At 45.9% G+C, this 20,830-nt stretch overlaps 1 protein-coding gene across 11 annotated transcripts in view; it reads left to right on the top strand.

The window, feature by feature from the left end:
- Nucleotides 1-20,830, top strand: part of nadsyn1 (NAD synthetase 1) — a 130,377-nt gene that overhangs the window by 72,763 nt on the left and 36,784 nt on the right. For all 11 annotated transcript variants that reach the window (XR_015843260.1, XR_015843258.1, XR_015843259.1 and 8 more), the window contains 4 exons: nt 15,330-15,454; nt 15,531-15,579; nt 15,709-15,811; nt 15,975-16,143. Coding sequence is in view for 8 of the 11 variants with exons in the window: in XM_088296894.1 (XP_088153020.1) it covers nt 15,330-15,454; nt 15,531-15,579; nt 15,709-15,811; nt 15,975-16,143 (446 nt within the window). In the remaining 3 variants the exon portion in view is untranslated. The remainder of the gene's footprint in view (nt 1-15,329; nt 15,455-15,530; nt 15,580-15,708; nt 15,812-15,974; nt 16,144-20,830) is intronic.

The raw sequence follows: 20,830 nt of genomic DNA, 5'->3' as shown, positions 1-20,830 counted from the left end.
TATCCTGTATGGCTGCAGTCAACACTAGCCGCGTCATCCTCTTTAAAGGTGCTACTCCTTCTTTGCTGAAGGGGAATGCCGTGTGTATGACACCGCCAATGGTAGTTAGTCGGAGATAAGTCACAACTCCATAACCTTTCTCACTTGTATCACAGAAACTATGGAGATGTGATGCTCTTTGTCTTTGCACCTTTCCAACCCATAGTTTTCCATTTGCAGTAACCCGTCAAGCCACTGTTGCTATTTCAGGTCAGCGGGTTTGGGTCCCGCCCTACCTGCCTGGCTCCCTTCCTGTTCACCCTCTACACCTCGCACTACAAATACAATACCCCTCCCTGTCATCTGCAGAATTCTCTGATGACTCTGCGATTGTCTGCCTCATCACAGACGGAGACGATCGGGAGTGCAGAGAACTTACTCAGGGATTTGTGGACTGGTGTAAACAGAACCGCCTCCAAATCAATGCTGGGACATCCAAAGAGCTGGTGGTGGATTTCTGCAAGCGTCTGCACATTTCACCTGCACCAGTGAATATCCAGGGAACAGACGTTGAGAGGGTCTCTAGTCAAGTCAAGTCAATTTTATTTGTATAGCCCTTAATCACAGACAGTCTCAAAGGGCTTTACATAGCCACAATCGACATCCCCGATCTTAACCCCCAGGAGGGCAAGGAAAAACTCACAAAACCTCATTAGGGGAAAAGTGAGAAACCTTGAGAAGGGACCACAGATGGGGGAATCCCCCTTCCAGGATGACCAGGCTGCAATGGATGCCAACTGGGCAACATTTGGCACATACAATGATGCTATGCAATAATAGATGAGATAATATAAGAGTCAATTGAATGAAGTGCTGCAGGAAGATGACTTCAGTGGAGTGGGTCCTCATCCAGGGCCGTAATATCCATGGCAGCATATCCGAAGATGAGCCTTCGATCTTGTACCGGTCAGTTGGTGTAAATTCAGTACAGCTACTTCCAAGTGAATCGCCATCACCTAATTCGGGGAATTGGGAACAGAAAAGAAAGAACAGAAATAGCAAACAGGCCAACAAGTAGTTCAATGAAGTGCTGAAATATAAGGAAATCAGAAAAGGCGCTGCATGAAGACGACTTCGGCAGAGCAGGTCCCTTCCCGGTTCGTCAGTGCCGTAATCTTCAAAGCATGTCCCCATCACCTACTTCCAAGTACCTGTTCATCTGAACAATAAACTGGACTGGAGCGACAACACAGACGCTCTCTCTCGAAGGGTCAGAGCAGAGTCTTCCTACTCAGGAGGCTGAGTTACTTTGGCATTCAGGGGACACTCATCAGGAACTTCTATGACTCTGTGCTTGCATCGGTCATTTTCTATGGAGTGGTCTCCTGGGCAGGCAGCATCTCGGGCCGGGCCAAAAAGAGGCTGGACAAACTAGTGAGGAGGGCCAGCTCTGTCCTGGGCTGCACCCTAGACTCTATGGACTCAGTGGGGGTCAGGAGGATGACGGCGAAGCTGTCATCAATGCTTGACAACCCAGCCCACCCCCTCAATGACACTCATAGAGCACTCCACAGCTCCTTCAGTGATAGACTGTTACACCCTCACTGTGCAAAGGAGAGATATCGCCGGCTGCTGTCACACTGTATACCTAGAATATTTGGGTCAAGCCTACAAACGGGCGGGCATTAGTGCAATTGCCTAGGATGCAAGACACACTACTACTGTACTTTTATCCAATGGTTTACTTATTTTGCTGTTTTTGGTTACCATTGCATTATTCTTACCATTGCAGTATTTTTATCATTGCAGTATTTTTTTCATTACAGTATTATCATTGCAGTATTTTTAGCAACATTTTTATTTATTTCCCTTCTGAGACATTAGGAATGTTTCCTCACACATGTATATGGCGTGGGGTGCACGTGTGTATATACATGGGGATTTGTGTATATACCTATATACTGTGTATATTTGCATAGGTTTGCTGTTTCTGATTGTCTGCTGCTAATGTAAACATTAATGGCTACATTACGCCGCCTCTGTGTGATCAATATCTTTGCTCTGCTGTAACACTCCAAATTTCCCCATTATGGAACTAATAAAGGACATCTTTATCTTTATTATGTTATCACATACACAGTTCATGCAAAGTGTACATTGTGGTAAATGTGAAAGAAGCAAGGAATCCTATGGGATCGTAGACAGACAACTCTCTGGTGGATGCTTTCGTCTTTAATGAGACACGAAACAAAACAGTCATTGCTCCATCCCACCCCAAGTGCTCGTTCAACCGGCTTTACTTCTGTGGCACGTTCCTCTTCTGGAATGCGTCCTACTGTTACAGACCCATTTGGCAAGTCTAAATCCTGTCTGTGCACTGAGGGAGGTTAAGTATATCTAGGTTTCTAGCTTGAGCTTTGGTCGAGACAGACTTTAAACAGTTATCCACATAAAAATTGTGCAGCACTGTTACGACAGCTTCCTTGTAGAACTTCTCCTTGTTGTCCTCTGCGGTCCCTTTCAAGGTGTCGCTGGTGCAGCTTGCAGAAGGATGTTGCGCCAAACATCCTGTACTTTGTGATGGCTTTTGTGGTGTCCCCACCTGGCCACCAGGAATATCTAAGAAAATTTACATCATATTGGCTCACTCGGATTTGGTGGTACATCCCTTCTATGTCCACCATCAATGTAACTGGCTCCTAACGTAACCGAGTGAGTATTACTAACAATGTGCAAGTGAGACTTAGTCCCGGAATCAGGTCTTCATTTGTGAAACACCTTGGAACTGGACAGAACAATCACAAACTACTTGCAGTTCGTGTCTTCTTAGGATGTCGCACATCATGATGAGGAAGCTAATAAAAATGTTTCCCTCTTCCCGCACCAACTGCTCCTGTGGCACATGTTCTGCATGACCCTTCTTGATAACGTCTTCCAGAAAAAGTTCCATATTCTAAGTGAATATTCGAGTCTTTCCGCAACTTTTTTTTTTTTTTTTAAAGCTCCTTGCACAGTATTCCCCCAGCTTTGTTGTTAGGCATAAAAATATTGGCCTTGTTGAATGGGAGCTTCAACTGGTCATGTCCATTCTTCATTTCAGCCGAGGGGGACATGATATCCTCCATGGACATTTCAGATATTTCTTCATATGAGTTTTCTGGAAAGACGTGATTAAAGTTCTGTTTTACAAGAGCGTCTAAATTCTCCACTGAAATCCGATGTGTATTCTGGCTGATCACCTGTGCCATTGCAGGTATTCAGAAATCCATTAACCACCCATCCTGATCTAGTTTGAACAGCATGTAGACTGTTGTTTCTGCTGTTGATTTCCTTTTCTTGGTTCCATGGTCTGAGGAGCGTTCGTTGCAATCACAAAATTAACATTTGAGTCAGTAAGGGTTAATTTGACCTCCATTAGGAAATCCCATTTCATCAATGATTCGGGTATTGGAATTTGCTCCTTTGATGTAGGTATCTCATCTTGAATGAAAAGTGCGAGCAGCTTTATGAAGCCATTTTCTTCAAGATTGGAAACCATGAGGCCAGAGATTTTTCCACGGCTGTCATCTTCTCCTGTCCATTGGTTTTCAATAGAATTCTCACTTTCCTTCCTTTGACATTTAGCAATCTTTGCAGAGCTGTTGTGCAAAACATTGCTGTGCCGCCTGCATCTAGAAAGGCATGTTTGTGCACTCTTGTTGCTGTTTGACATTTTCACCTGAACAGGAACTATGGCCAGTGTCTGAGTGTCACTAGCCTTTTTCAGTACAAACATGCTTTGCTGGCTGCTATGCCTGGGGCTTGGCCTTAAGCCGACTCCTCTGTTGTTGTGGCAGTCAAGCTGCTCTTGTATGATTTTATTTTAGGAGCGAAAGTCGCTTTCCTGTTGTCCTTCAGTTCTGGTACGGCAGTGTCTTGGATAGTCCCAAATGTTGTGTTACATGCCATCTTTGCTTGTTTTTTAACAAAGTTACCTTGTTGCTTGATCTTGTTTCTAACTTAGGTGCATTCCGGTTTCTCGAAGGCTACGTGACTCCGTTCATCCCTCAGCTTCAAGGGATGCTTTCTAAAATATGATGCATAGGTGTGTGGTGTTGTTTAAGTCATTGAGGGGCTTCACATCTGTCATAGCATGAGCGCACCTTTGTAGGAATTTAACATATTCCTGCAGTCCCATGCAGTCCTCCGATTTAAACACCTGCCATTTCAAAACCTTTCTATGGTAGGCTGATGCAACAAGAATGTCACTACATTAGAGTCTCTGTAACAGCTTTTTTGCTTTGCCATATTCTTTTCATATGAATCAAAATCAGAATCAGAAATCCCTTTATTGTCATTGTATTCAAGTGTGCAACGAGATTAGAGAGCTCCCCTCTCCAGTGCAATACAACAAAAATTCAGATAAATATATAAATTAGATAAATTAGAGAACAGTTAGTGCAATGGGAAATAATACTGAATAGGATATATAAAAACACATCACGTTGCTGTTCTGCAAGTTAAGGGTGGTCGTGTGTGTGTGTGTGAGAGTTTAGAATGGAGATGGCTCTTGGAAAGAAACTGTTTCTCAGTCTATTGGTCCTTGATTTGATGCACCTGTAGCGCCTGCCATAGGGCATCAGGTCGAACAGGTGTGAGTTTGGGTTGGTATTGTCTTTGACGATGTTGAGAGCCCTTCTGAGGCACCGGGCGGTGTAGATGTCCGACAGTGAGGGGAGAGGGCAGCCAATAATCCTTTGCGCTGTTTTGTCTGTTCTCTGGAGCCTCACTCTGTCCGCCTCAGTGCAGCCGCTGTACCAGGTGGAGACACAGTACGTCAGCAGACTCTCGATGGACGAGTGGTAGAAGGCCAGCAGCAGCTTCCTGTCCAGGTTGAATTTCCTGAGGACTCTCAGGAAGTGCAGACGCTGATGGACCTTCTTTACCACTGCTGTGGTGTTGTGTGTCCAAGAAAGGTCATCGGAGATCTGTACTCCCAGGAACTTCAACGTGTGGACCCTCTCCACACACACGCCTTCGATGCAGAGGGGGGGCGGCACCGTCTTGTTCCTCCTGAAGTCGATGACTATCTCCTTTGTTTTTGCAATGTTGCGTTGCAGTCTGTTGTCCTCGCACCAAGACGTCAGTCTTTGGACCTCCTCTCTGTAGGCTGTCTCGTCACCTTCCGAGATCAGACCGACCACCGTCGTGTCGTCAGCAAACATGACGATGGTGTTGTTACCGTGGGCCGGGCTGCAGTCGTAGGTGTAGAGGATGTATAGGGGAGGGCTCAGCACGCATCCTTGAGGGGAACCGGTGCTCAGCGTACGGGTGGAGGACGTGTAAGGGCAGAACAACACAGTCTGGGGTCTGTTGGTCAGACAGTCCTTAATCCAGATGCGTGTGAGGGCAGGTAGGCCGATAATGTCCAGTTTGGCGACGAGGATGTCCGGGATGATTGTGTTGAATGCCGAGCTGTAGTCCACAAAGAGCATCCTTGCATAGCTCTGCTGTTGTTCCAGGTGGCCCAGCACAACATGCAGAGCAGTGTCGATGGCGTCCTCAGTGGATCTGTTAGCCCGGTATGCAAACTGGTAGGGGTCCAGAGTGGGAGGAAGGTAGTCCCTGATGTGCTGGGGAACCAGCCTCTCGAATCACTTCATGATGACTGGTGTGAGAGCAACAGGACGGTAGTCATTCAGGAGGACGGCGGGTGACTTTTTGGGGACAGGAATAATGGTGGAAGTTTTCAAGCAGGGGGGGATGACTGCTTGAGCCAGGGAGCGGTTGAAGACCCTGCAGAAAACATGACATGTGACAGTTGGTGGGCACATGCTCTGAGGACCTTGCCTGGTATTCCGTCGGGACCAGTAGCTTTCCTGGGGTTAATAGCCAGGAGCGCGTGCCTCACATCGTGTTCCTCTACGGTGAGTGGGGGGGAGTTGAGGCATCAAGTGCGGGGGTGTGACGGTTGGGGCGAGTCAAAGCGAGCGAAGAAGCAGTTAAGCTCCTCTGCCAGCGATGCACTCGGGTCTACAGAGGTCGTGCTGCTGCCTCGGAAGTTGGTGATGCTCCGTAGACCCTGCCACACCTCCCGTGGTCTGTTGCTGGCAAGGTGGGCCTCCAGCCTCCTCTTGTAGTTTGCCTTGGCTAGCTTTATGCCTTTGCTCAGGTCAGCACGAGCCACCCTGTACTGGGCTTTGTCGCCTGACCTGAAGGCAGCGTCACGGGCCTTGAGGAGAGAGCGGACCTGGCCGGACATCCAGGGCTTCGCATTTGGGAAGGTCCGTATGGTCCTGTATAGGGACACAGTTTCCATGCAGAACTTGATGTAGTCCAGTACACAATGCGTGTAGAATTCAAGGTCCTGATGATTAAAGAGGTCCCAGTTGGTGTCTTGAAAGCAGTCCTGTAATTCACTCATGGCGTCATCACGCCAGGTTTTCACAGTCTTTGTGGTGGGCCTGAATCTGCCTGAGAGGGGTGTACGCAGGTGCGAGCTGCAAGGACAGGTGGTCTGACTGGCCGAGGGGGGCGAGTGGGAGGGCCCTGTATGCGTGCTTGATGTTCGAGTACACATGGTCGAGAGTTTTGTCTCCCCTCGTTGGGCACTTGACATGCTGGTGGAACTCTGGGAGTACAGTCTTTAAATTGGCCTCATTAAAGTCCCCCGCTACTATGTGAACGCCATCAAAGTGGGTTTATTGATGACTCACGCGAGTAGCGAGAGCACCGTGCTAGTGCAAGCGTCGGGAGGGATGTAAACAGCTGTGACGATCACTACCGTTAGCTCCCTTTGGAGAAAATAAGGCCGGCATTTAACGGACATGAACTCGATGTCGGGGGAAGAGTGCTTCTCAGCGATCGTGCTATCGCCGCACCAGTTCTCATGCACGTAAACACAGAGCCCCCCGCCCCTTCTCTTACCGGTGTCCCTCGTCCGATCCGCGCGATGTAGCGGGCGCCCAGCCAGCTGGATGCTAGCGTCGGGGACGTTGGCGTGCAGCCAGGATTCCGTGATGAGGATCACACTGCTGTCTCGCACATAGCGGTTTCCCAGGATTTGTAATCCCAGATCGGCGATTTTGTGGACCACGGATCTGGCGTTGGTGAGGTAGAGACTCAGCAGTGGTTGCCTGTGGGGCTGCCGTCGCAGCCGTAGCAAGACACCGGACCTGCAGCCCCGCTTCTGCTTCCTCTCTCTGCGTCGCCTGTGCCGCCTCCCGATCCCAATGACAAGCCACGGTGAGCCGGGCGGCCTCGCCAGTTCGTCCGGAATTTTGCGATCATAGCAAAATTCCTCTGTGATGGTTATTTCGCATCGATATCCAATGTCCACGATGTCCTGGCGGGTATATCGATGCTGTGCCTCAGTTGGTGCCAATAAGATCAAGCAAACACAAATAAAAAGCAATAAGGAGCACTGGGAGGGAGAGCCGTTAGCCGCTGCGTCTATGCGCGCCGCCATCTTGGAAAAAAAAAATGTAGCTTTGTTCAAGTACTCTGGGTTGACCATCGGTGTACTGGTCCAAAAAGAAGAATAAATTATGAGCATTTTCCTTTTTTCTTATTGTACCATATGGAAAGCGCTTTGTTACAGCCCCAGCTGTTGAGAAATGCGCTATATTAATAAAGTTGTATTGTATTATATTGAAACATCGGTGGTGTAGTGGTGTATTGGGCGGCACGGTGGCCAACTGGTTAGCACGATGGCCTCACAGTGAGAGACCGCATCGGTCGTGGGTTCATTCTGTGTGGAGTTTGCATGTTCTCCCTGTGCCTGCGTGGGTTTCCTCCGGGTACTCCGGTTTCCTCCCACATTCCAAAAACATGCATAGCAGGCCGATTGAACACTCTAAATTGCCCCTATGTATGAGTGTGAGTGCGGATGGTTGTTCGTCTCTGTGTGCCCTGCAATTGGCTGGCAACCAGTTCAGCGTGTCCCCCGCCTACTGCCCGAAGATAGCTGGGATAGGCTCCAGCGCCCCCCGCGACCCTACTGAGGAGAAGCGGTATAGATAATGGATGGATGGATGGATGGATTATATTGTATTCAATGCAGTGCTCAAATGTGCGAATGAATGTAAGGTAATTCAGGGGTCTCCTTTAATGATTGTGATTAATGAAGGGCCTGTGCTTTCTTTAAACCATCAATATGTTCTAAAAGTGCAGCTCTCTCCGCTTCAGCATTGTACCTGGTGAAGAATGAGGATGAGCAGCGGCTGCTTTTGCTCTTTTTGGTATCCTGCTCCAATTTTCACATCATTCTTACTGACACACAAGAATCAGGACTTTCTTTTTGACAATTGGAATGTTTGTTATACATTAACTTTCTTTAGAGGTTGGTGTTTAGAAGGAAATTCTGTACTTTGTTGTCCCCACTGTTCAACTGTTGTTGCTTTTTGCAACCATTGTCTTATTGTAATTGTACATTCATGGAGCTGAACAGCTTTGGGAAGGTATCAGCAATTAATAAATTATTTTTTGAGTTGGTGTAAATTCCCCAGTTATTTTATTGATGTTGCTGTATTATTAATTCGATGTCGTCATATCCTACTTGCGCCTCTATTTAGTTCATATTTTATGTTAATTGACAGAATTTAGCAACTCTGTTTCACTAGTCCATCTATTTTATACTTCAGGGCCTTGTCAGTTAGTTTGGGTTTTCTCTTTCTATGTTCAGCTGGTTTGGGAGTCACTTTCTCAGGTTCTGATGGTTCATTTTTGTCACCAGCCATTTTATCAGCGTCGGGATGGTTAGGATCAAATTCTTCCATTTCAACGGCAAGGCATTTTACAATATGATTTTGGGTTGTGCTTTTCATCTATCCCAAAAGTCGACATTCCCATTGTCCAGTTAAAGACTGGTCAGATTGTAACATTCAAAAACCCGGAAACCAGCATTCAACAAACAGCAAAGGTTTTGGGACGTGCAGGAAAAGCGACTGGAAAATATAAAAATTGGTACAATTTTGAGCTGCTTGGGCCTGCGGGAGTGGCTGGAATCAACGAATCATCAGATGTTTCACAATTAGAGGATTTTCAAATCCAGGTGGATCAAGATGTGACGGACTATAGAAGCGAGGACATATTTGTGACAAATGATATCTTATTTGACAAAGCCAAAACAAGCGAAATACAGAATTGGAGAAAAAAAAATGTGTTTGAGGAAGTTGAGGACAAGGGACAAAAATACATATCCACACGATGGGTTTGCACTCTGAAAGAGACAGTGACTGGATTAGTACCAAAAGCAAGGCTTGTTGCAAGAGGTTTTGAGGAGCTGCAAGTTGCTGAGTTACAAAAAGACTCGCCAACCTGTGCCTCAGAGTCGCTGAGGCTTCTTGTAGCTGTGATTTGTCAAAGACAGTGGACACTTCATTCGAAGGACATAAAGTCAGCCTTCCTACAAGGCATGGAACTGTCTCGCGTCATTTTTGTCAAACCTCCTCTTGAAGCCAACTGCGGAGGGGCGCTTTGGAAATTGAAAAAGTGTGTGTATGGTTTAGCAGATGCCTCTCTGTATTGGTATAACAAAGTGAAGGACATAATGATTGATGCAGGAGGTACAGTATCCAAAGTTGACCCTGCAGTTTTCTACTGGCTGGACAATGAGAAAAACGTCACGGGTGTGCTTGCATGTCACGTTGATAATTTCATTTGGGGTGGTTCTCAATTGTTTGAAATGACTGTCATGGCACATCTCAAAGTCAAGTTTAGTGTTGGTCGTGAAGCTCATGATAATTTTTCATTTGTGGGTGTAGATGTTGTTACTTCTGTCAAAGGGATAAAGATACACCAGGCTACATATATTGACCATTTACAGCAGGGGTCTCAAACTAAATTTACCTGGGGGCCACTAGAGGCAGACTCTGGGTGAGGCTGGGCCGCATCAGGTTTTCCGCAAGAAAAAAATAAAAAAAATCTAATTTTCTCAAATGTCTTTATTTTTATTTTTTAACACAAAATAAGATTTAAAAATAAATAAGGAATTAATAAGAAAATAAATAAGGAATTAATAAGAAAATTAATCAGTAATAAATAATAATAATAATAATAATGAGTCAAATGTCTATATTAACAGTTCTTTAATCTTCTTCTGAACATGAATTGTCCTGAACATGAGTGGAACATTCATCAATCAAACCCCTACTAAAATATCGAAAAAAAATTACAATCCTACCCTCGTTTTAAAGCTGAAGATGTGCCCAACAATAATCCGCGGTTCAATTTTATCCACTGTGACCAGGTAATCCTACATTTTATAATTAGTCCCGTCTATGCTAGTGCTGATGCAAAGCTCCGTCAGACTGCACATCCTGTTCACGCATGGGTCTCCTGTCAATCAAATCAAAATCTTGTCAAATAGCAGAGATCCTAAGCATAAACCATAGTTCTGGGATGAGTAGGCCTACTTCTGTAGTTATAAAGCTTTAATTACACAGTAATTAAAGCTTTATAACTTTACACTGTAAAGTGCCAGTCACATCAAATTCGCGGGCCGCACGAACATTAAACTTTCATAATAAGGCGGTGGCCGCAAACTATCGCGAGTTTGAGACCCCTGATTTACAGCCATTACATCTCACTCCATCGCGTGCAGCTGAGCATACTTCACCTGTCACTGATGAGGAAAGAGATCAGTTCAGATCAAAAATAGGGCAACTTTTGTGGGTTGCAAGACAGAGCAGACCTGATGCCATGTTTGATGCCAGTAATCTGGCTTCAAATCTCAAATGTGCTACCATACAGACAGTTATTGAAGCAAACAAAGTTGTATCTAAACTCAAGACCAAGTCAGTTGAGTTGAAATTTCAACCCCTTGGGAAAGATGATCGCCTACAGTTTGTTGCATTCACTGATGCATCTTTTGCAAATCTATGTGATGGGGATACTCAAGGTGGGCACTTTGTTGTTTTGATGGGTGAAAATGGACAGTTTTCTCCCATTTGCTGGCAGTCAAAGAAAATTAAGAGAATTGTCAGAAGTACACTAGTAGGTGAGACACTAGCTATGTCTGAGGGAATTGACAATGCCATTGTTCTGTCAACTTTATTTTCTGAACTGTATGCTGGTAGTCCTGATCGACCTGTGCCAATAATCTGTGTTACCGATAATCACTTACTTATGGATGCTTTGAAATCTACTAAGCTTGTGGCTGAAAAAAGATTGCGTTTGGAAATCAGTTCTATTAAGGAGCTGATCCAAGCCAAAAGGGTTAAACAGGTGCTATGGTTAGACACTAAAGATCAACTGGCAGACTGTCTAACTAAGAGGGGAGCATCTCCAGTCTTGTTGCGCAAGGCTCTCCATGAAGGGTATTGGAGAATTAAATAATCTAGCCAACATACTGTTTAAACAGTTAGTTAAAAAAGAGAAAATACACAGTCTCGTTATATTGTAATTGAATGTAATGTTTGTTTTGCTGTTAAATTGAGCAATTGTATGTTTTTTTTTTTTTTAAGAGACTGAGATTGTTGTCTTATTTTGTGTTATAACCTTCACATGCCACACAGCTAGGGGGCAGTGTTACTTGGGGAAGATAGAGAGGGCACGGGTTGGGGAAAGGAGGTGTGTCTTTGCTGTGGAGGAGAAGGTGGCCGTTGCAAATAAAGTACTTCGACAAGTTGTCAACATTTGGAGTTGTCATTCAGGCTAACAAGGGGTATCATGTTTTGGGCTGGCATGATGGAGAGAGAGCTGGAAGATTCACTGGAAGGTTCTGTGCTAATTGGTTAAGGGGGTTTAAGCACATAACCAATAGTATTAAATAAAACATAGGTATTTCTTTAAAACAGGCATGACAATGCACTTAGTGTGGACATCCAAAACCATTGAGCAGTTTAAAAGTTTCTTAATGTGTAGGAATCTATCTCAGAATGGACAGAAGGATGCATGAAGAGGGGAAAAATGGTCAAAGATTTGCTTGACAAATCTTCCCTTTTGGCCTCTTCAATTTTGCTCTGGTAGCAACACCAGCAGTCTTTTAGTATATGATCAGATCACTGCAGGTTTTTTTTCCCCCACCTTTGCGGCACTCCTCTTCAGTTGTGTGACTTCTCATTAAACCAGGGCTCAGGTCTGATTTTCAGACTTTCTCAAAGTTTGTAATACAGTATTGTATAGTACGGTAGAATGAGTGGAACCAAGAGCTTAGTTCCCCCGTGTTTGAAGAGGGCACACAACCTGCTTTGAGAGTGTTGCAAATCAGAATACAACTTTATTTATTATTTATATAGTGCATTTCACAACAGCTGGGGCTGTAACAAAGCGCTTTCCATAAATTGTACTATAAATTAGCGGGAAATCAGAACACAAATTAAAACACATAATAGATACCAGCAGAACACCAACACTCATGTTGAGTCGAAAGCTAAAGAATAGAAATGTCTTCAAACGAGTTTTAAAAGCAGACAGAGAGAAGCTTGCCTAACATTTAATGTGAGGTCATTCCATATGGAAGGACCGGCAACAAAAAAGGCACGAGCCCCTGGAGGCTGTGCTGAGTCCTCGGCACCTCCAGCAGCATTCGGTCTGCAGACCTGAGGCTGCGGGCAGGTGTGTAGGTGTGGAGAGCTCGCCTCCTCTCCGAAGAAGTATGCTGAGGCGAGGCCATTTAAAGATTTGAAGATGAACATAATTATCTTAAAGCAAACTCTAAAGTGCATTGGAAGCCAGTGAAGAGCGGCAAAGATTGGGGTTTTGTGATCTGTCTTCCGAGCTCCAGTTAAAAGGCGAGCAGCAGCATTTTGCACCATTTGGAGGTGCTTGATGGCGGACTGGCTGATGCCTAAGTAAAGTGCCTTACAGTAATCTAGCCTAGATGTAAGAAAGGCATGTATTACTGTTTCTAAGTGCTGCTAGGAAAGAAAGGGCTTCACTGTAGCCAGCCGCCTAAAATGAAAGAAGCTGGATTGAACAACAACACTGATTTGCCGATCTAACTTAAAATCACTGTCCAATTTAAAACCTAAGTTTGAGACTGTTGGCTTTAGATAAGACACCAAGGCGCCAAGGTCAACAGGGTTGAAAGTAGAAGGGCCACTGGGACCAAACTTATGTCTTCTCTTTGATGAAATTTAAGAAATTAAGTGACATAAAGATTTTGATTTCCTCTGGGCAGGACAAAAGTGGTCTCAAAGCTCAGTGCGATCTGACTGTTATGTGTACAGCAATGGAAGGAAATTTCATGTTTTCATAGGATGGAACCAAGGGGCAGCAAGTGTAACAAAAACAGCCAGGGCCCCAGAACCTTGTGGAACACCATACGACAAAGAGGCAGAGCGGGACTCAGAGCAACCCTTGGCGAACACAAAAGGTTCTGCCAGTCAAAGAGGATCTAAACCACTCAAGAGCGCTACCACTAATGCCTACCTGGTGCTGTAAACTTGCCAGAAGAATGCTTTGGTCCACCGTGTCAAACGCTGCAGTTAGATCTAACAAGACAAGATTCACCTAGTCTCCAGTTTTGTTGCCAGGCGGATATAATTCAAAACTCATGGCAGGGCTGACTCTGTGCAATGCATTTTCTTGAAACCTGACTGGAAAACCTCCAAGACGTTGTGTTCATCAAAGATGGATCTTAATTGCATCTCCATCATCTTTTTCAGAATTTTAGAGATAAAAGTCAATCTAGAAATGGGTTAAAAATCAACACCACACCTTGATCGAGGCCAGGTTTCTTAAGCAAGGGTTGCACCGTATCATGTTTAAACCACACCACAAGACAGACTTGATAATTGCCAAAAACCCATTCGGCAACTCTTAGGAGAACTGCCTTCAAGAACTGATGAGGGACGGCGACATCTGGCGAGCTAGATGGTTTAATATGACAAACCACATCCTCCAAAGATGACAAGGAGCTCGTCTCAAAGGAATCCAACACTCGCCACCGGGGTGGCGGAACAAGGAATGCGGACAGAGGGGTCAAACGTAGCGTTCAAAACAAAATAGCTGTTTCTAGCAACCTTATCCATAAAAAAACTGCTAAACTCTATTGCAAATTTCAGGGGATGAGTCTGCACCATTTGGCTGAGGGGCGTAAGTGCAGAGTCGCTAGTTTTAAATGGATTACGTGCATTATGACAATTTGCCTGAATAAGACTGGACAAGTATTCCCTCTTGGACTCGTTCACCTTTCCTTGGTAACTGTACCAGCAGCCTTTTAGGATTTGACACGAGACCTTCAGCCTGTCTTTTTTCCACCTGCGTTCAGCTTTGCGACATTTTTGTTTAGCTGCACGAGTTCTCTCATTAAACCATGGCTCCGGTCTTGGCCGCATAATTTTTAATGGAGCCACAGAATCCAAAATATTACTACAAGAAGAGTGTAACCAAGAACTGAGTTCCTCTGTGTTTGGTGAGGGAACACAGAGCTGATCAAAAGCTTCAGAGAACCGACTAGCCGGAATGGGGTTAAAAATCTGGCAGCTGCATTCACTGGCAGCAGGTTTAACAGCAGCAGAAGAAAACACATCAAAGAGCACAGTCATATGATCACAAATCACATTGTCTAACACTTTCAAATTTGAGATTAATAAACCAAAAATAAGGACAAGGTCTAACGTATGTCCCTGTTTATGAGTGGGGCCAGACACGCATTGCACCAAATTGAAAGTCAATGAGTCTCAAAAAGTCCTATGCCAGTCCATTTTCAGGACTGCACACATGAATATTAACATCCCCCATCAGAAGGATATGATCATATTTTAGCATAATTTCGGCAAGATTTGAAAAGTCATTCAGAAACTCCTTGTTGTATTTAGGAGGTCGTAAATGACAATCGCAGAGCATCGAAGCTGGTGATCAATGTGGCCAATAAACACTGTTTACTTTCAAAACTGTTTATAGAAATAGTTGCCATTCCTCCACCTTGACCTGATTTTCTCAGAGCCTCCAAGGAAGAACATGCAGGCGATAATATTTCGACCATCGTGCTACACTCACCGTCGCTCGTCCTGGTCTCCGTCAGGTAGAGGAAAATCAAGTCATTGTAAAGAAACAGCTCCCTCAGAATAAATGTTTTGTTCGTCACTGACCGGGGGTTTAACAACGCTGTCTTTGAGGGAGTTGCAAGTGTGCGTAGCTGCTCCGATCGGCGAGTTCTGGGACGCTCTAGCAGAAGTTGTTGATGGAAGGCACGTCGGAGAACACGCAAACAGCAGCGCAGTCAAAGCTCCCCTGGACAGCCGATGTTTGGTAGCAAGCAGGGCTATGGCCACAATGGAGTAAATCCATATGTTTGGGGATCGAGCAGGGGATGAAGCGAACACGTGTTTTGTGTAACTTAATAGTCCAGTTCAAATTTTACACATTTCATGGCAAACAAAGCCTTTTTCTTATGTAATAATCTTCGAACTTCTCTGTTGCAGGGGAGTGAATCCAAACCATGCTATAGAATCAAAGTAGACTTTTCTCTATCCAGTAATGATGATGTCTGCCTCCCCTCCTACCAACCGATAACATGGCACTTGCATACACCAGAGGAAGAAATCAGGTATGCAACATTTTTGTACTTGCATGTGGTGTGTGCAGCTATTTAGGGAAAGACTTCTTCGTTCTGCATTTTTCAGCCTTGGGCCAGCCTGCTGGCTATGGGACTACCTAAGGAGGAGTGGACAGGTGAGATTGTAAGCCCAAGTAAATTGACAGTTGCTTAAATTGACATTTTATTTTAATTTTTACACTTCAACAAGTGAATTGACTGTGCAATACCTAACTTGTTTGTGATGTTTTTACTGTACCTCTTAGGCAGGCTTTCTGTTGCCTTTGAGTGGCGGCATTGATAGTTCCTCTGTTGCCTGTATTGTCTACTCTATGTGTGTGCAGGTCTGCCAGGCTATAGAAAAAGGCGGTGAGTAGATTTTCACTCAATGCACTCATTTAATTGTGGCCACTATTATTTCATAATTCATTGATAATTTTGTTTTTGTATTTGTTTTTAACAGATATTAGTAGCAGTGTAGTTTGAATGAGGACTAAAGCAATGCTTTCCTTTGATCTCTCCATTCTCTTAGATAACCAGGTACTGGAAGATGTTCGCAGATTAGTTGGGGATGAAATCTATTTTCCAAAGCAGCCAAGGGAGCTCTGTCGCCATATCTTTACTACTTGCTACATGGGCAGTGAAAACTCATCAGTGGACAGTTGCAACCGTGCCAAAGAATTGGCCAGTCAGATTGGAAGGTATACAAAATCCAAAGTCTTTTGTGTAGTTTAACTTACAGTACGTTCAAACATAAGGGTGTCCATATGTGCACTTGGCACCAGGGCACCTTTGCCACAGTTTGATGAACGACTTTTTTGTTGTATCACCCGATTTGCGGTCGCATCTTTTGGACACTTTGGTGAAGAGAGAGGCGGAATTGTCAACTAATCACCACCTGCTGGTGTGTTGGCTCCGATGATGGGGAAGATGCCGGTCCGACCCGGCAGACCTAAACATATTGTGAGGGTTTGCTGGGAAGGTCTGGCAGAATCGTGTCTGAGTTTCAAATCCCATCAGTGGCAGAACGTCCACGTCCCAGAGGAGGCAGTGGACAATGCTTCAGAGCGGAGGTGGAGGTGGTCTGTGCCTGTCGTGGCAGCAATCCCTGAACCGATGGGATGCTGACTCTTGAGGCCAAGCGGAATGCAGTCATTGAGGAAAAAACTCGGCATGGGAGGAGTTCTGTGAGGCCATCGATATCGACTTCTGGATGGCGTTGAAGATATTCTGGTCCCCACGCGATATCTCAGGAGAATTTGGCAGGGCACGGTCTATAGTAGAGATGGGGCACTGCTGACCTGAACTCTGGACGTTGTGAGTCGGTGGGGAGAATGTAACGAAGATTGTTAAAAAGCTCCTCTGCGGCAAAGTCCGGGGGTGGATGAAGATCTGCCTGGAGTTCCTCAAGGCTCTGGATGTTCTGGGGCTGTTATGGTTGACACGCCTCTACAACATTTCATGGACATCTGGGTCAGTGCCTCTGAATTGACAGAACAGGGCGGTGGTTCACCTTTGTTAGTAGAAGGAATGTAGGAGAAGGAATCAGAGCTGGGCACTGGACCCCTTTTTGCTGGTCGGTCCCCCGCCCTCCGGCCGCTATCTCGGTATGGTTCCAGCCTTGACCCTCCGGCCTTATTAATAAATATTGTCGGCCCCCAGCCTCGTTCCAGAATAAGGAAATACAGGCACGCTTGAACGCACACGACTGACTCACTTCTCTTCATTCACAAAAAGGTGGTAGTGGCACTTTTAATGCTTTCTTAGGCAATTTTGCTTGTTTGCCCATTGCATGAGTAGGTTCATCACACGCGCAAGGGCCAATCCGTGGGCCAGACAACCCCAAAAATGGGCGTCGGGCCGGGCTGGACTGCCTAACTCTATGACGAATCACACTCTTCAGCCTCCCTGACAGGGTCTATTCAGGGGTGATGGAGAAGAGGGTGCATCCGAAGGTCAAATCTCGGATTCAGGAGGAGCAGTGTGGTTTTCGTCCCGGCCGTGGAACAGTGGACCAGCTCTACAACCTCGGCCGGCTCCTTCAGGGTACATTGTGTTTTGTGGATTTTGTGGGAGTTCTGTGGTGGGTGCTTCGGGAGTATGGAGTTCCAAGCCCCCTAATACGGGCTGTTTGGTCTCGCTACCACCAATGTCAGAGTTTAAACCAAATTGTTGGCTGTGAGTTGGTTTTATATCCAGCGTTAGTCTGATAAATTGATGAATAAAACAGGTAGCAACTTTGAGACTAATTGGTGTAACGATAATAGACTCTCACCAGTTTAACACCTGTACAAGCCTCAAGAAACCTGCCTGGTACCTATGAGGCTCGGCAAGGCTAAGCCCGAAAAGGCAATGTGAGTCCCCCTTCCCATGGGCTCACCAATTGTGGTAGGGGCCAAAGGGGTTGGGTGCCGTGTGAGCCCGGCAGCTGCAAGAGACAGGGACCTTGGCGCTCTGATCCCCGGCAACAGAAACCTGCTCTTGGGACATGGAATGTCACCTCTCTGGCAGGGAAGAAGCCTGAGCTGGTGTGTAAGGCAGAGAAGTTCCGACTAGACATATTCGTGTTCACCTCCTCACACAGTTGGGGTCTTGTACCATTCCTCTTGAGAGGGGTTGGACACTCTTCCACTCTGGAGTTGCCCAAATTGAGAGATGCCAAGCAGGTGTGGGCATACTTATTGCCCCCCGGCTTGGCGCCTGTACATTGGGGTTCACCCCGTGGACAAGAGATTTGCCTCCCTGCGCCTTAAGGTGGTACTGACTGTTGGTTGCGCTTCTGCACCAAACAGCAGCTCAGAGTACCCACCCTTTTTGGAGTCCTTGGAGGATGTGCTGGAGAGCGCTCCCCCTCGTTCTGCTCGGGGGCTACAATGCCTACGTGGGTAATGACAGGGAGAGCTGGTAGGGCGTGATTGGGAGGGTTCAAGAAGGAGTCCTATCGGGCCTTTTTGGTCTGTGGGCCTCCAGGTGCAGCTGACAGGTACCGACTGGCCAAGCGGAATACGGCTTTGGTGGTTGCTGAAGCAAAACCCGGGCGTGGGAGGAGTTCGGTGAGGCCATGGAAAAGGATTTCCAGACAGCTTCGAGGAAATTCTGGTCCACCATCCGGCGTCTCAGAAAAGGAAAGGAGTGCACCATTAACACTGTTCATAGTGGAGATAAGGTGCTGCTGACCTCGACTCGGGATGTTGTGAGTCGGTGGGGAGAATACTTCAAAGACCTCCTCAATTCCACCGACATGCCTTACATTGAGGAAGCACAGCCTGAGGACTCTGAGGTGGACTCAACTATCTCTGGGGCTGAAGAAACCAAGGTGGTTTACAAGCTCCTCTGTGGCAATGCGCCTCTGGTGGATGAGATCCCCGCGGAGTTTAATAAGGTGTGGATGATGCGGGGCTGTCAGGTTGACACACCGTTACTACATAGCGTGGACATCGGGGACAGTGCCATCAAGCTTTCTCCTCCACTGCACTAAAATCAATTTGTTCCGCGACTCGCCATTCCCCCAGAAACTCCGGCAGGGTTGCTGACATAGATGCATTAGCCGGTCTGGCTAGGTCGGCTTATAGTAATGTCAAGCATGACAACGCCGCTGTTCACCTCTGACTTCTCAACATCCGTTCTCTTACAAACAAGGGTCATCTCATCCAGGATCTCCTCACCGACCGTCAACTCAATTTTCTTTGTCTGACGGAAACATGGCAGCAGCAAACCGTCTTCACTCAACTCAAAGAATCCACACCTGACGGATTTGTTTACATTTGCCATCCTTGCTGCAATGGTCGCGTCGGTGATCTCGCGGTACTCTATCGCGAAAAGTGGAAACTTTTACCCGTGTCTCTCCCTGCTTTCAGCTCCATTGAATGCTCTGTGTTTAAACTTCCTGGGCTCATTCCCAATATTGTTGCCACTCTTTCCAGACCTCCCCAAAGCGCCACCAGGGATTTTTAGCTGATTATTCCACAATTTTTAATCATCTTTTCACTCTTTCCTCAAACATAATCTTGCCGGGAGATTTCAACATACACATTGACAACAATAATCAGCTTTCGCAGAGATTTATTTTCTCCAGCCGTGACAGTTTTGGACTTACTTCCTACATCGATTTCCCCACTCATTCCAAAGATTATATTTTGGAATGAATCTGTTGTTACGGTTTCACCCCCCTCAACTTCACCCCAGACCGCTTCCTCATCAACTTCAATATTGCACTGTGCCTATCTTTAATCAAACCTCCACGTTTCATCTAATTTAGGAACTTCAAGGAAATCAACATTGGCAGCCTCTGCTCCTAAATTGACAAAATCACATTCCCAGCCCACCTCTCGTACCCCGATGACCTCACAGCCCTCTACAACACTGGTCTGCACAGCATCCTTAATTCTTTTGCCCCACTGAAAACCCAGTCTGTCTCCTTCACATCCACTGCCACCTGGTACACGCCTGAACTCCCTTCACTGAAAGCTCAAGGCCGCCGACTTGAATGACTGTACAAAAAATCTGGACTCATTATTCACAAAGACATTTACAAGGCTCACATCCTTTCTTAAAAGGATTCCATTGCGCAACGTAGATCTGTTTATTTCTCTCATCCACACCAATGAAGAAAATACTAAATCACGATTCTCATTGCTCAATAGAATCATCCAGCCTCGTCACTCCCTACCCCCACACTTCTACTCATCCAACACTTGTAACTCCTTAATGTCATTTTTCAAGATTCTCCAGCACCTTGGTCCCCACCCACTGTCTCTTGCACCTCAACCCCTCCTGTTAAATCAATCTTTTTCCTGTTTATAACTCCTGGATGCCTCTGAAATCTCTGTCCTTATCCGCAAATCCAAGCCCTCCACATGTCAGTTGGACCCTCTCCCCACAACCCTGGTCAAATCCTGCCTGTCCTCTCTGCTTCCACTCATCCTAACTATCATCCACTCTTCATTAACCACTGGAATCGTGCCCTCACTCTTCAAAACTGCAGCGGTCACTCCAATTCTGAAAAATCCAATTCTGAAAAAGCCTGGCTCTGACCCCAACGACAACAACAATCTCCGCCCCATCTCCAACTTACCCTGATCATCTCCAAAATAAAAAAAATAGTTTCTTCTCAATTCCCTGCCCATCTCACCCACAACTGGTTTACAGACCGTTCTTATCAAAATTACCAACGACCTTCTGACTGCAGCTGATACAGCTTCACATGATCCAAGATGGCGGCGCGCATGGACGCAGCGGCTAACAGCTCCCCCTCACAGTGCTCCTTATTACTTTTTATTAGTGTTTGCTTGCTCTTATTGGCATCAACTGAGGCACAACATCGATATACCCGCCAGGACATCGTGAACATCGATGCGAAATAACCATCACAGAGGAATTTTGCTATGA

This window comes from Idiotropiscis lumnitzeri, chromosome 5 (genome assembly GCF_059441095.1).
Source record: "Idiotropiscis lumnitzeri isolate Australia: NSW breed Sydney's pygmy pipehorse chromosome 5, RoL_Ilum_1.0, whole genome shotgun sequence".
NCBI classification, from domain to species: Eukaryota; Metazoa; Chordata; class Actinopteri; order Syngnathiformes; family Syngnathidae; genus Idiotropiscis; species Idiotropiscis lumnitzeri.
This window is presented reverse-complemented; position numbering and strand designations above follow the sequence as displayed.